At 49.1% G+C, this 16,575-nt stretch overlaps 1 protein-coding gene across 1 annotated transcript in view; it reads left to right on the top strand.

Annotated features, from left to right (window-relative positions):
• Positions 1-16,575, top strand: part of LOC148543379 (intelectin-1-like) — a 64,085-nt gene that overhangs the window by 19,400 nt on the left and 28,110 nt on the right. The window contains exon 4 of the mRNA XM_088473257.1: positions 16,165-16,412. Within this exon, the coding sequence (XP_088329383.1) occupies positions 16,165-16,412 (248 nt within the window). The remainder of the gene's footprint in view (positions 1-16,164; positions 16,413-16,575) is intronic.

Genomic DNA, 16,575 nt, shown 5'->3' with positions numbered 1-16,575 from the left:
GCCATGACGCGGCGAGCCACAATTGGCTCGCCGTGCCAGACTCGGATTGGCTGCCCGCCCACGAGCCATTACTGGCTCGCAAGCGGCGCCAATTTCAAAATCCGAGCTGGTGGTTGGACGAGCTTGAATCTTTTCAGATGCAAGCTCGTCCAGCCCCGTCTCCCGCCGCCGCACCGCGCTGCCCGAGCCGCCTACACCTGCCGGTCCAGTGGGCCCTGGATTTCGGGCCAGACCAGGCCCTACGCTAATGACCCCGCTCACATTTCCACCCCCTGTGTCCTTTGTAGTTCCTACAAAGGAGGTCTGAGACCAGACAAAGTCGGGATCGGCATATCGAGGCCCAGGCATGCCACGATTGAATAGTTGAGAACGTCTAGGTAAGGGTGTTACATCCGCCGCCTCTGGAACATCGTCGACTTCATTCACAGTAGGAATTTCTGCTGGTGTCCACCACTCTTCTTCAAGGTTGCCCATTCGGGCCGGAGTTGACAACGTGGTCTCCTCATTACGCGAGTCATCCTGAACGAAGTCAGGTATAAGGTCCCTTTCTGCTGAAGTTGGGAAAAGGCAGGGACGTAACATGTCCCGATGAAGAGTCCGCAATCGCCCCAGACCATCAGTGGATTCCACCTGATAGACCGGTCCTTCCGCTGACAAACGGCATCTGATCACATAAGGTAAAACTTCCCAACGCTCAGATAATTTACCCCCCAGACGAGGCATACGGACCAGGACCCGTTGGCCTATGGAAAACGGCTCAACCCCTCGCGCCCCAGCCGGGGTACGTCTATTGTCGGCTATCATCTTTTCCGTCACATCATGAGAAATTTTCAGACGCCGCCGATGTTCCTCCACCCAACCTGTAGGAAGTGATCCCTCCCTATCATCGGACTCGGTTAATACTAAATCCTGAACTTCCCGGCCCGGCTGACCGAACAACAAAAAGAAAGGAGAAAAGCCGGTAGTACTATGCACCCTATTATTGTAGGCCCAAACCAATTCTTGCACATGTTCAGGCCACCTCCGCTTTTTTGTTTCTTCCAGGGTTCGGAGCATCTGTAGCAAGGTCCGGTTGAACCTTTCACAGGCCCCATTACCCTGAGGGTGGTATGGAGTTGTACGGGACTTTTGTAGCCCGTACAGTTGGCACAGACGTTCCATTAGCCGCCCTTGAAAACAGGCTCCCTGATCTGAATGTATCCTTTCGGGACACCCATATTGCCGTATAAAATTTTCTACAATCGCTTTGGTAGCCGACTCAGCCGTCTGGTCACGGGTTGGCACTACCACAGTAAACTTCGTGAAGTGGTTCGTCATTACCAAAGCGTATTGATGACCACTAACAGACTCTCCAATCAGCACATAATCTATCATTAATAACTCTAATGGTCGATTTGTACAGATGGTCTGAATAGGCGCATGTTGTTCCGAGGGTTTGACCACTCCACAGCGTCTACACTCCCGACAGACCCGAACGACCATGTTCTGCATTTGAGGTGCAAAATACTGACGTCGCAACCATTGATAGGTCTTCTCACTGCCCAAGTGTGCTCCTTCTTGGTGTGCGTTTTCAATCAGTGGTTGGACCAATGCTTCTGGTACCACTATCTGCTCTACAAACCGATGCTCCGAACTAAGGTAGGTGCGATGCCGGAGAGTACCTGCACAAATCTTGAGTCGGTCCCACTTACGCAGCAGCTTCTGACAGAAAGGAGTAAGCCTACTCCTTTCCCATTTGCTGGGCCAGTGACCATCTTCCTTCCACTGCATAATAGCTCTGAATCCGGGGTCCTCCTGCTGCTCGCGTGCCGAGTTTTGTTCGGTATTCCGGAGTATCGTGGCACTCTGCTTGACATTCCGATCACCCTTCGTCCCCGATTTCCTCACACGTGTCAGATCAGGGACTTCTACCTCTTCCCAGTCTTCATCCCCCGGTGTCCCAGGGACTTCTACAGGGAACCGAGATAAAGCATCAGCATTTCCGTTACTTTTTCCTGGCCGATAACGAATGGTATAGGAAAACTTAGCTAACCGGGCTACCCAGCGTTGCTCCAGGGCCCCAAGCTTGGCAGTCCCCAAATAGGCTAGAGGGTTATTGTCAGTAAAGATATCTACATGTGTGGCTGTCAGATATTCAGCAAATTTTTAGGTCACAGCCCAGACTACGGCCAATAATTCCAACTTGAAGGAACTGTAGTTGTCTGGGTTCCTCTCTGTCTCTCTCAAACTATGACTCCCGTAGGCAATCACTCGCTCCTGGCCATCCTGAACCTGAGCGAGTACGGCCCCTAGGCCTTGTAAGCTCCCATCAGTATACAAAACAAATGGTGTCTCAAAATTGACATAGGCCAATATGGGGGCTTCTGTGAGAGCTTGCTTTAAGCACACAAAGGCCGCTTTTTGGGATACGCCCCACGCCACTGCTTGAGTTTTCTGAGTCGTGGCCACCCCTCACAATAGGGCGTGGAGTGGCTCAGCAATCTTAGCAAAATCCTTGATGAAACGTCGGTAATAACCGACCAACCCTAGGAATGCTCGTAACTCTGTCACTGTACGGGGTGTCTTCCATTCTTGCACAGCTGCAATTTTACTTGGTGTTGGATGCACCCCATCACGTGACACCACATGCCCTAAATACTCCAGACTGGTCTTTATATGTGACATTTCCGAGGTTTGACCTTCAACCCATATCCCTCCAGGCGCTGCAGGACCACCTCCAAACTAGCTAAATGTTCATCCACAGTGGCGGAATACACAATAATGTTGTGTAGATAAATCAGGAGGGTTTCAAAATTCAAATCTCCCAGACACCGCTCCATCATCCTCTGAAAGGTTGCCGGGGCATTGGTGAGCCCGAATGGCATGCGGCAAAACTCGAAAAGTCCCATGGGTGTAATGAACGCAGTCTTTTCTTGATCTTGTGTGGCAACCGGTACTTGCCAGTATCCGCTGGCCAAGTCTAAGGTGGAAAAAAACTTGGCCTCGCCTAATGCCGCCAGGGACTCCTCAATCCGAGGTAGAGGGTAGGCATCCCGTACGGTGCAACTGTTCAGCCTCCGGTAGTCCACACAAAAACGGATGCTCCCATCCTTCTTCCTAACCAACACTATGGGGGCGGCCCATGGACTCTTACTCTCCTGAAGCACTTCATTATCCAGCATGTGTCGAAGCATTGTCTTGACCTCCTGGTAAAGCTTTGGGGGAATAGGCCAGTATCTTTCGCGAATGGGTAAGGTGTCTCCAGTGCGAATCTCATGTTGTAAATCTTCCGCGTAGTCAAAATCTTCCTCATGTCTCGAAAAAGCTTTCCGACGTCTCCACAGCATCTGGTCCAACTTCCGCACAGTATCAGAGTCACAGTCAGCTAGCGAGACATCCATCTGCTCCCTTATTATCCCTCTGTTCCACTCTATACTTGGTTCTTCCTCATGGTCTATGATTCAGTGGCTTCTGACTGAAGCAAAATATTTTGGCCTCTGCGAACACCATCACCATCAATAGCTACCACTCGGCCAATTATAGCTCCTGCGGGGACATGCTGAATTTGTTCCCCTAAGTTACATATCCGGACCAACACCTTCCCTTCCTTGACTACTGACAAAGTTCTATCCAGAACTATTCCGGACTCTATTCCGAAGAAGCCTGTGGGTTCTCCTGCTGCTCGCGTGCCGAGTTTTGTTCGGTATTCCGGAGTATCGTGGCACTCTGCTTGACATTCCGATCACCCTTCATCCCCGATTTCCTCACACGTGTCAGATCAGGGACTTCTACCTCTTCCCAGTCTTCATCCCCCGGTGTCCCAGGGACTTCTACAGGGAACCGAGATAAAGCATCAGCATTTCCGTTACTTTTTCCTGGCCGATAACGAATGGTATAGGAAAACTTAGCTAACCGGGCTACCCAGCGTTGCTCCAGGGCCCCAAGCTTGGCAGTCCCCAAATAGGCTAGAGGGTTATTGTCAGTAAAGATATCTACATGTGTGGCTGTCAGATATTCAGCAAATTTTTAGGTCACAGCCCAGACTACGGCCAATAATTCCAACTTGAAGGAACTGTAGTTGTCTGGGTTCCTCTCTGTCTCTCTCAAACTATGACTCCCGTAGGCAATCACTCGCTCCTGGCCATCCTGAACCTGAGCGAGTACGGCCCCTAGGCCTTGTAAGCTCCCATCAGTATACAAAACAAATGGTGTCTCAAAATTGGCATAGGCCAATATGGGGGCTTCTGTGAGAGCTTGCTTTAAGCACACAAAGGCCGCTTTTTGGGATACGCCCCACGCCACTGCTTGAGTTTTCTGAGTCGTGGCCACCCCTCACAATAGGGCGTGGAGTGGCTCAGCAATCTTAGCAAAATCCTTGATGAAACGTCGGTAATAACCGACCAACCCTAGGAATGCTCGTAACTCTGTCACTGTACGGGGTGTCTTCCATTCTTGCACAGCTGCAATTTTACTTAGTGTTGGATGCACCCCATCACGTGACACCACATGCCCTAAATACTCCAGACTGGTCTTTAGTATGTGACATTTCCGAGGTTTGACCTTCAACCCATATCCCTCCAGGCGCTGCAGGACCACCTCCAAACTAGCTAAATGTTCATCCACAGTGGCGGAATACACAATAATGTTGTGTAGATAAATCAGGAGGGTTTCGAAATTCAAATCTCCCAGACACCGCTCCATCATCCTCTGAAAGGTTGCCGGGGCATTGGTGAGCCCGAATGGCATGCGGCAAAACTCGAAAAGTCCCATGGGTGTAATGAACACAGTCTTTTCTTGATCTTGTGTGGCAACCGGTACTTGCCAGTATCCGCTGGCCAAGTCTAAGGTGGAAAAAAACTTGGCCTCGCCTAATGCCGCCAGGGACTCCTCAATCCGAGGTAGAGGGTAGGCATCCCGTACGGTGCAACTGTTCAGCCTCCGGTAGTCCACACAAAAACGGATGCTCCCATCCTTCTTCCTAACCAACACTATGGGGGCGGCCCATGGACTCTTACTCTCCTGAATCACTTCATTATCCAGCATCTGTCGAAGCATTGTCTTGACCTCCTGGTAAAGCTTTGGGGGAATAGGCCAGTATCTTTCGCGAATGGGTAAGGTGTCTCCAGTGCGAATCTCATGTTGTAAATCTTCCGCGTAGTCAAAATCTTCCTCATGTCTCGAAAAAGCTTTCCGACGTCTCCACAGCATCTGGTCCAACTTCCGCACAGTATCGGAGTCACAGTCAGCTAGCGAGACATCCATCTGCTCCCTTATTATCCCTCTGTTCCACTCTATACTTGGTTCTTCCTCATGGTCTATGATTCAGTGGCTTCTGACTGAAGCAAAATACTTTGGCCTCTGCGAACACCATCACCATCAATAGCTACCACTCGGCCAATTATAGCTCCTGCGGGGACATGCTGAATTTGTTCCCCTAAGTTACATATCCGGACCAACACCTTCCCTTCCTTGACTACTGACAAAGTTCTATCCAGAACTATTCCGGACTCTATTCCGAAGAAGCCTGTGGGTTCTATCATTACCTCGAACCCGTCCAATCGCTGATGGGTACGCACCTCCAGGGGGAGTACTATCTCCTGACGAGGGGGTAGATCTATTCGTTGCCGATGGCTGGTTTTGATGAGGCCCAAAGATTCCTTTCCTTTCCCCTGGGCCCCACATCGCTGTCCCACCTGTTGAAAGGTTTGTTAAACCAGTCGTTGGACCCCCAAATGTCTCCAGTACCGAGGACCATTGTCTTGAAACAAAATTTGATCCAGGTCTTTCAATACGTTCATACCAAGGATCACCGGTCCATGACTCAAACCTGCGCTACCGACCACAAGGATACCTTTCTTCCCCAACTTTCGGCCACAAACTTCTATTTCCATCCAGACAACCCCCACCACCGGAATGGGGAGGTTGTTAGCTGCGGTGAGAGTGACCCAACTCTCCAAAACAGATTCCTTCAGGTGAGAATAATGTTTCAAGAAACAGTCCTCGGACATGGTGGTCACCTGAGATCCTGTATCCAACAAACACTGTTGATTTTTTCCCCCAAGGCATCCAACAACAATGGGACACTCCCCTACCAATTCAGCCGAGTTGACAATGGCTATCTCTCCAAGTAACTCCCCCGCAGGTGGTCCCCTTACCGCGAGGGATTCTAGTTTAACTGAGGCTCAGAAATTGCCTCGGTACAATTCCGGGCAATGTGTCCAAGCCGATTGCAACGGTAGCATCGGGGGCCCCTAGTTCCTCCTTGTCTAACCCCAACACCTCTTCCTCTGGATCCGTCTGACTCTCTGGGTCGGTACTCTTCTTCAGCTCTGTGGCCTCTTTGCCGGTATACTTCCTCTCTTAGCCGGGAAACTTCTTCTTTCAATTCTTGGGTTGCCTTAGAAAATGCTGCTTTAAGGTCTTGAACGCATGTTTCCAAAGAGTTGGTCTCCCGGCCCATCACGGGAGCAGACGTCGGATGTACCCACATTGGAGTGACAGCATATGGACCAAAATTTGCATCTCGGTCCCTGGACACGGCGTCTATCTGTATCTGGTGAAAGGTCAGTTTGTCGTCTTGCGTGATTTTATCCAACAAAATCTGTCGCAGCGGGACATTCCTCAACCCCATTGCAAATTGGTCTCGTAACATCTGGCTGGTATTTGGAAGCGCACCCATCCCATCCGGATCGCGCCTTCTAAATTCGCCCATCAATTCTTGAAGTGCGTTAGCAAACTGAGGAATGGACTCATCCTCTCTCTGGAATCGGGCAAACAACCATTGTCGCAGGGTACCAGCCGATGAGGTATTCCCATAGAGATCCCCCAGAATCTTCAGTACCTTTTTCAGGGAATCGCGATCTTCTTCCGGTCTCAAAAGCATAGTACGTCTGGCTTCCCCTTCGAGAGAGTTCAGAGCCAATTGGAGTTTTGACTCCAGAGACACCTTATATAGGAGGGCAATTCCTTCGAGACGCGATTTCCAATCTTCCAACTGTAAATTGTGGCCATCGTACCAAGGCAAATGAGCAAGGGCAGGGCCTATGTTGACCCGTCCAGCTGCCCCCCTAGTCTCTTCGTCGTCTGACATCCTGCCGACTACGCCAAATGTGAAAAGCAGCGAAAGCTCGTTAGCCAACACTCACCACTTTCCCACGGCAGAGTCCTAGAGCCTTCGTTCCCAAATTGCCAACTGGTCTACGGTCCGGATCCTCTTCACCGTTTAAGTATCAGGTTCAAACCAGCCTGAAGCTGTAAGAGAATGGGGTATTCAATAACAATCCTCCTATGCTTGGTGACACAATAACCGCTAGGGATGAACGCGACCTTCACCGGTTTGGTGAATGGTCATCATTGGCACGGGGCCTCAGCTACCCAGTTTTCACCTATATAGTGCTCACACACTCAGGTGTAATATGGATCTCCCATCGTTGTGCGAGATCCCCTAACCGGTGCTCAAGGGAAGGACAGACAGAGGAAGAGAAAGTATAGAAGGTTTGGATCTCTCACTGTTGTAAGAGATCCCCTAACTGACGCTCCAATGAAAGGCAGACAGACACTGAGAGATACTCACACAAGACCTCTTGTCCCCTTGACGAGTCGTCCGCCGCCCCTGAAAATCAAACAAAACAATCCCCCTTCCTTCACGGACAAAACACACATACAATGCTGTACCAACTGGGTTACCTGATCGTATGCCTGGAAGCTTGAACTTCATTTCCAGAAACTTCCTCCGTAAACTCTCTGTTATAATAACGAGAAGATTCAGGGCAACCAACAAATCAACGTTTTCTTATACACTATATGAATTAGGCTTGGGAACAATACACCTATAGCGGAAACACTCTCGTTACAGCTGTCCCTCTCTTTCTCTTCCCGGCCGGCCCTGTCTGTGCCTTGATCCACTAGGCTGAATCTTCAAAATTCCCCCTACAGGGGTTCAGCACCGGAGCCGCACAGCCCCTTGCACTGACTCCCGAGGAGGGCCTACTCAATATCCTATGCCCAGTATCCAACCCCACCCAGCTGGGGCTAAAGCAGGTGACCCGAGTCTACTACTCGGATTACTTTATTCCGCAAACCACCTAACAGCACTCGGTACCCAGTGGTCCAGACCTCAAGCGCCCGTCACTCTGCTGCGCAGGCCCACCGACCTGTGAATGATCGCTTCGGTTCTTGCCAGAACACCTTTCAATTTAGACCCACCTTCCTTCGGCCGATCCCTAGGGATCTAGGCCTAACGCCCAGATTACTTTAAAGCTGGGCCGCCTCTGGTGAGTCTAGTGGTCTTTTAGTGAACTGGGCCTAATGCCCAGACCACCTTATATGGCAGGACTGCCTCTGAGGGTCGTTCAGTGACCTGGGCCTAATGCCCTGACCACTTTATATACAGGCCTGCCTCTGAAGATTGTTTAGTGGTCTGGGCCTAATGCCCAGACCACCTTATATGCAGGGCTGCCTCTGGCCTAGCTGGTGCCCGCCTACTTGAGCCCAAACAACCTGGGCCTAGTGCTCAGGTTGCTGACAATGGGGCCTAAGAATTCCCTGTAGGGCCTAATGCCCCCTGCTACCCCCGGGGCCTTGTGCCCCTCCTACGTGGCCACAGGCCTAGTGCCTGATTGTACCCACGGGCCTTAAGCCCGACAACAGAGGACCTTTTTGATTTTATATATACGTAAAGGTGGCCCACGGCCGCCTACCCTGTCCGTTGGGAGAGCCTGCAGTGGGGAACTTCGATAAGCTCTTTAACTTCCCTCCACTGCAGAGCTCTCCGGTCCTCAGCTTCGGCTCTGCTGCCCGCCGCCCGCCGCCGTTTCCTGCTCCAGCAACAGCGCTTCCGTCTTCAGGGGTTGAGCACGGCGTCTTCCGGCGTTTTCCGGCACCTCTGGAACTCTTCTTCTCCGCGGACAGTCTTCTTGGCTTGCTCTCCGGCGACGGACTGACTCGCCCCGCTCAGCAGTGCCTAATATATGGAGCCGCGAGGGGGCGGAGCCATGATGCGGCGAGCCACAACTGGCTCGCCGTGCCAGACTCGGATTGGCTGGCCGCCCACGAGTCATTACTGGCTCGCAAGCGGCGCCAAATTCAAAATCCGCGCTGGTGGTTGGACGAGCTTGAATCTTTTCAGATGCAAACTTGTCCAGCCCCGTCTCCCGCCGCCGCACCGCGCTGCCCGAACTGCCGGTCCAGGGGGCCCTGGATTTCGGGCCGGACCAGGCCCTATGCTAATGACCCCGCTCACAAATGGCATATTGCCAATTTTTTGTTTATCTAAAGTCAAATTTCCTTTAAAAAATTTTTTCTTAATTTCAATAAAACCTGCTTTACCATATCGATGGCGTGACTTAAGCCCTGGTGCATGGGCCTTCCTAGAGGTCGAGGAAGTTGACGGCCTTGCACTGCTGGCGGCAGCTAAAACATGTGGTTCTTGGCCTTGCTCTCCTGTCATGTGACAGCCCTCCATATTTTTTCTGCAGTCTACAAGCAGTGTCACAATCACTAATAGTGTAGCCAAGGTGCGGTTACAAAATTCACACACGTGCAGTCGTGCGGACACACAAAAATATTAGAAAAACGACAAATGATGATTTATATTTTTTGTCAGCTCCAGAAGAACTTGGCCCCAGAGTAACGATTGATCACGACTGGAGTCAGGCAGCACAAGGTTGCAACTTGGGTTACTGGCTGGATCTTGTGCACTACTCCGGTTATGGCGAAAACCCACCCACACAAACAAGAAAAAAGTATGACACTTTTATTGTTTTGTTTTTTTTAAGAACGACTGTAGTCGGGCAGCACAAGGTTGCAACGTGCGTTGCTGGCTGGCTCTTGTGCGCTACTGTGGTTAAGCCTGTTAACGGCGCATGCACACACAGAAAAATATAAAAACTTTAAAGACACTTTGATTTTTTTTTTTTTTTTGGAGTCCAGAACTTGGGCCCAGAGATGGACATAGCACAAGCCCGACACAGCAGACAGCCCAGATGGATCACCAGACAGCACAGTGACAGCACCGTGACCAGAGACCAGAATGGATCAGCACAGACAGCACAGTGATAGTGACAGCACCGTGACCAGAGACCAGAATGGATCAGCAGACAGCACAGTGACAGTGACAGCACCGTGACCACAGGCTAGAATGGATCAGCAGTCACCAGCCCAGGACACAACAGATAGCACCAGCACCTCTCCCAGCCCTACACTACCCACCCTCCCTGTTCAGTCTCACAGCCAGAGTGAAATGGCGTCTGTCGCGTGGTCCCTATATACTACATTGATCATAGAGACGAAAGCTTGCGAACCGCGAGATTTCCGTCTCTATGGTTTTGCTTTGGTTTCGAGAACCGAGTAAGGCGGGAACCTCCGAGCCTGTTTGGATCCGACTCGGATATGCTAAATTCGGGTGGGCTCGGTTCTCTGAGAACCGAACCCGCTCATCTCTAGTTTTGGGTTTTGTGTAGAGATGTGCGCCGACCCCCGTGTTTTGGTTTTGGTTTTGGATCTGGACCTACCCTGGTTTTGGATCTGGATTGGTTTTGCCAAAACCTCACCTCCATGTTTTGTTTTCGTGTTTTGGTTTTGGATCTGGATTTTTTTCTTAAAAAAATCATAAAAACAGCTAAAATCACATAAAATGGGTCTGTTTTTGTTCCTACAGTATAATTAACCTCAATAACATTTATTTCCAGTAATTTCCAATAAATTTTTGACCACCTCACAATATTATTTGCTTCATTTATTTAAGGCCAAAAGGTTGCATCCAGCTAGCTGGCTGACTAAGCTTAGTGACACAGTGGGCGGCACTAACATGTGGCAGTTCAGTTTGGTAATTTCCAACACGGATACAGTGTGTTATACAGTGTGGGTTGGATACACCAATAGTGCACTTCCTGTGACAGCAGTGTCGGCAGAGCGGGGATGCTGACGGTGTCCTCAGTACCTGGAATGGCAGTGCTGTGGTGCTGGCAGTGTCCTCAGTGAAGGGTACCAGTGATGTCGGCAGTGCGGGGGTGCCAGCGGTGTCTTAGTGCAGGTTTGCTGGCTGTGTCGGCAGTGCGAGGGTGCCAGCGGTGTCTTTAGTGCAGGTTTTCTGGCTGTGTCAGCAGTGCGGGGGTGCCAGCGGTGTATTTAGTGCAGGTTTGCTGGCTGTGTCGGCAGTGTGGGGGTACCAGCGGTGTCTTTAGTTCAGGTTTGCTGGCTGTGTCGGCAGTGCGGGGGTGCCAGCGGTGTCCTCATTGCAGGTTTGCTGGCTGTGTCGGTAGTGCGGGGTTGCCAGCAGTGTCCTCAGTGCAGGTTTTCTGACTGTGTCGGCAGTGCAGGGGTGCTGGCGGTGTCCTCAGCATGGGAGTGTCGGCAGTGTGGGGGTCGCTAACGGTGTCCTCAGTACGTTGGGCAGTAGTGCAGGAGTGTCGGCAGCAGTGGTGTTGGCAGCGGGGGATGCTGCCAGTGGGGGTGCCGGCAGTGTCGGCAGCGGGGGTTGCCGACAGTGTCAGGCGGTGGGGGATGGCGGGCGCCATCTTCTTTTCCTCTTTTGTGCTGTTTTCAATGGGCTTAATGCTGATTGGCTGAGAGCCGTGACAGACGGCTCTCTCAGCCAATCAGCGTTAAGCCCGCTCAAAACAAAACCTTGCAACTCGACAGATGGGTCGCGAGGTTTTGCCTCGGGTCAGGGATCTGTGTTCGGATCGCCCTGGATCCCCGAAATTCGGGTGGGTTCGGATCTCTGAGATCCGAACCCGCTCATCTCTAGTTTTGTGTTTTGGATCTGTATTTTTTTGGAAAAAAGCATAAAAAACAGCTAAAAATCACAGAATTATTTTTTTTTGTTCCTACACTATTATTAACCTCAATAGCATTCATTTCCACTCATTTCCAGTCTATTCTGAACACCTCACACCTCTCAATATTGTTTTTAGGCCAAAAGGTGGCACCGAGGTAGCTGGATGACTATGCTAAGCGACACATGTGGGCGGCACAAACATGTGGCCCATCTAGGAGTGGCACTGCAGTGGCAGACAGGATGGCAGTTTGAAAAACTAGGCCCCAAAGAGTACATACTGCAAAGAAAAAAAAGAGGTGCAAGATGGAATTGTCCTTGGGCACTCCCATCCACCCGATGTTGTATAAACAGGACATGCACACTTTAACAAACCAATAATTTCAGCGCCAGGGTCTGCCACACGACTGTGGCTGAAATGATTGGTTCGTTTGGGCCCCCACAAAACAAGCTGACAATTAATCTGTCCCTGCACAAACTGGCTCTACAGAGGCAAGATGTCATCCTCATCCTCCTCATCCTCCGATTCCTCACCCTCTTCAGTGTTGTGTACATCCTCATCTTCACAGAGTATTAATTCGTTCCTGCTGGAATCCACCACCACAAGTCCCTCTGTACTTTCTGGAGGTTGGTCTTCCTGGAAGAATTGATAATTAATTTTGTCTAATCAACAAATATCAGGGGGCGCCCGGCAAATGGAGCCTCCCTGCGGCGGCTAGGGATTTTTTTTTTGCACCTGGGGACTCAGTGGCGCCCTCTAGGGGCCGGCACTCCGGGTGACGGCCCTGTTAGCCTGCCCCTAGAACCGCCACTGCTTCCAGTCCTGATTGAGGAGGAAATTGATGAGGAGGGAGTTGACGGTGTGGTTTGCAGCCGCTTGGATACAACAGGACAAAGGGATTTAGGTGTCCCTGGACTGCTTACGGTCTTAGCCACAGTTTCTGAACTTGGCAGTAACTTTTTATGAGCGCGCTGCAGGTGACATATAACGGAGAATGTTCTTAGGTGGTTAACATCCTTACCCCTACTTATTACACCTTTACATACGCAACATATGGCAAGACAGTTGTTGTCCGGATTTGGATAGAAATATTTCCAGACCAAAGAGGTGGAATGTTTGGTCTTCTGCCCAGGCATGACCGTGATGGTTTTTTTCATCCCACGGACAACAACACTTTCCCTTGGTGCCTGATTTAAACAAACCACATCTCCATCAGAATCCTCCTCGTCAACTTCCTCCTCAGTGCCAGCTACACCAATATCTTCATCCTGTTGTACTTCAACAGTGACATCTTCAATTTGAATATCAGCAACTGGACAATGGGTGCTCCTTTCAGCACTTGCAGGGGGCGTGCAAATGGTGGAAGGAGCCACCTCTTCCCGTCCAGTGTTGGGAAGGTCAAGCATCGCAACCGCCGGCACCGCCACACTTGGACTCTCCTTGGGAATTTGTGATATCTTCCTAGAATGCACAGTTCTTTGCTGTGCTTTTGTCAGCTTAACTCTTTTTATTTTTCTTGGAGGAGGGCTACCATCGTCATGTCAAGCTGAACCACTAGTCATGAACATAGGGAAGGACCTTAGCCGTTCATTGCCACTCCGTGTTGTAAATGGCATATTGGCAAGTTTACGTTTCTCCTCAGACGATTTCAATTTATTTTTTAAGGTAATTTTACTGAACTTTGGCTTTTTGGATTTTACATGCCCTCTACTATGACATTGGGCATCGGCCTTGGCAGACGTTGATGGCATTTTATTGTCTATGTCATGAATAGTGCCAGCAGCTTCAGCACTAGGAGGAAGTGGTTCTTGATCTTCCCCTATTTTATCCTCCATTATTTTTATGGCGTGAATAACCCCTGTAAAAGTTTTTTTTTTTTTTTGAATGGCAGCGTACCCCTTCACCACACAGGACAGCACCTGTAAAAGGTTTTGTTTTTTTGAAGGGCAGCGTTACCCTGCACCACACAGGACAGCACCTGTACAAAATTGAAGAAGAGCAGCGGCCTACACCACAACACACAGGTCAGCACCTGTAAAATGTATTTGTATTTTTAGGCAGAAGCCCCTTGATAGGAGCACAGCACCCCTGCGCACCCCTACGCCGATGACAAGTGTGGCTGGCTAACACGGCACGCACACAGAAAATAAAAATATATATTTTTTTAAAACTGGTGGTGGTAGTTGAAGAGAGCACCCCTGAAGGACGAGCACCCCCTGAACACAGCACTACATCCAGCCAGCCCCTATATGGACAACAGTAGCCAGCCAGCCCCTCTGTATATGGACAACAGTAGCCAGCCAGCCAGGGTCAGCAACAGCTCCCAGCCCCCTCCCTCTTCACAGTAGCCAGCCAGCCCAGTATTGTAATGTATATAACTATATAAGTAGTGGACTACTGATATAGTTATTTTTATTTATTATCACAACAGTACAGTACAGCGGGAAAACCCAAGCCTGACTCGGTTCCCAGATCGAGGGGACTCGGGCGGGGGCGTTCGGATTTCGGAAATCCGAACCCGCTCACCTCTAATATATATATATATATATATATATATATATATATATATATATACAGTATATATATATATATATATATATATATATATATATATAGTCCAAATAAATGGAATAGGCACTCACCAGTCAGTTGAAAAAGGTTTTTAATCACTCACATGATTTAAAACAATGGTTTTTAAATCATGTTAGTGATTCAAAACCTTTTTCAACTGACTGGTGAGTGCCTATTCCATTTATTTGGACTATATATAAATTTGGGACTTTTAATGTCTTTAATGGAGCACCCCACAATTGGAGTTTCTATTACAGTGAGTGCAGCTTTCTGGACTATGGGCCTGATTCAAAGCCGGACGCTATTTGCGCTCGCTCGTCAAGAAAATAGGGGTGGCTATTCAAATGAACCGTTCGCTGTTTGCGGTCTGTTCACGCCTCTAGGTCTGAACGAGCGTACAAAACTTGCGGTCGTTTTTTGGGAAACTACGCCCCCTGGCCGCTCGCTTCCTACGTCATGTCTGCTATTTATTAGATTAATCGAGTACATCGACCAGGGTATGAGCTGCTCACTATTCTTGTGGTTGGTTTTTGCTACCACAATTTTGCGAGCAGTTCTGGCTCTAAAATAACCCAGTGACGTGGTCAATGACGCTGCTGTTTTAAATATGCACACCCATAAAACGCCCGTTTTGACCTTTAGGCACGCCTGCGATCGGATCTCCAGTCCCCGTTTTCAAGCACCTTCCCCTGTTACCACCCACATACGCCTCTTTCTGTCACTCAAATTATCAGGCATTCGCTATTTTGCGAGCACATGAATTTCGGCCGCACTGAGTGGTTCGCGCATGCGTATTACGATCCGTACGCATGCGCAGTTGGGCAAACATCGCTCGGAGCGAACGAGCAGCCACTTGCGTCCGGCTCTGAATCAGGGCCTATTTGTATATATGTGTGTCTTGTTGGTGGTAGCTTTGTGGCGATTGTCTCTGTCTTGACAAAGGTCCTGGTAGGACCGAAACGTCGATTTCATCATGCAATATATGTGAGTTATTAAAGATTTCTTCTACTGAATGGTGAGTGCCTATTCTCTCTTCCTTATATATATATATATAAATATATATATATATATATATATATATACTACATACACAAATGAGATGCGACCATGTCAGGGAAAGCACAGTTTGGCACGGTTGCATCTCATGCGACCACGCCAGGCAAGGGGTTAACTGTAATGCCTTCCTGGTTGAGTTGCCGGTCAGATGCACCAAAACCCTGTTATCGGTCATTGTTGACAAAATAGTCGGGGGCTCCATCATTTATTCAGATTCCTAGTGCGGTTACAAGACCAAGGGACTAGAAGAATCAGGTTTCAAGCACCTCCGGGTAAATCACAGGTACCATTTTGTCGACCCGGACAGCGGCTCTCTCACACAGCACATAGAAAGACTGTGGGGTTCAGCCAAGTGGCACAACAAAAAAACAGCACAGAGGTACAGCAAGACACCACCTGAAACCCTACCTAGCCAAGTTTCTATGGCAGACGAAAATCGTGGAGAAAGATCCTTTCATAGCCATCCTTGGTGCAATTCATCAAATCAAGGCTCCGGATATACAGTACTATGCACTACTTGGTATTTGGGTAAATACAAATTTAAATGCTACAAACCAAAATATTACCAGTTTTAACAGGAAGATGTTATTGAAACATAATTAACAGCGAGATGACAAAATAAAAATCATACAAAAAATAGTAATAAAAGGCTGTCTCTTTAACAGTAAAATGCGGTACCCAATTTGTAATATCCATAACTCAAGCTGGAAACATCCTATTCTAATACATCTAATGTACCAATAGCATTGGTTTTAAGTCCTCTATGTCTCTGTGATCACAGATGGAATTTATACCTTGACTACTGAACATGGCATTTCCTACCAAACCTTCTGTGACATGACAACTGATGGGGGAGGCTGGACATTGGTCGCAAGTATCCATGAGAACAACATCAATGGAAAGTGCACAATAGGAGACCGCTGGTCCAGCCAACAAGGGAACAATGAAAATAACCCAGAAGGAGATGGCAATTGGGTAAACTATGCCACATTCGGGTTACCTGATGGAGCAACCAGTGATGACTACAAGGTAACAACTGTTTCATTTAGATTTACACTTAAAAATTATTCTGTTATTACTTTAAAAGAGAACTAGCTGTTGTTTAAAAGCTTCTTTCTATAACACTGGTGCACAACAGATGACTGCATGTGGCTCGCATGACCATTTCTGCAAGTCCATGGGAATCGGGACC

Source organism: Taudactylus pleione, unplaced genomic scaffold, assembly GCF_031769625.1.
Source record: "Taudactylus pleione unplaced genomic scaffold, aTauple2 ptg000004l, whole genome shotgun sequence".
In the NCBI taxonomy this organism is placed as follows: Eukaryota; Metazoa; Chordata; class Amphibia; order Anura; family Myobatrachidae; genus Taudactylus; species Taudactylus pleione.
Note: the sequence above shows the minus strand (reverse complement) of the source record. Positions and strands in the feature narration are given on the sequence as shown.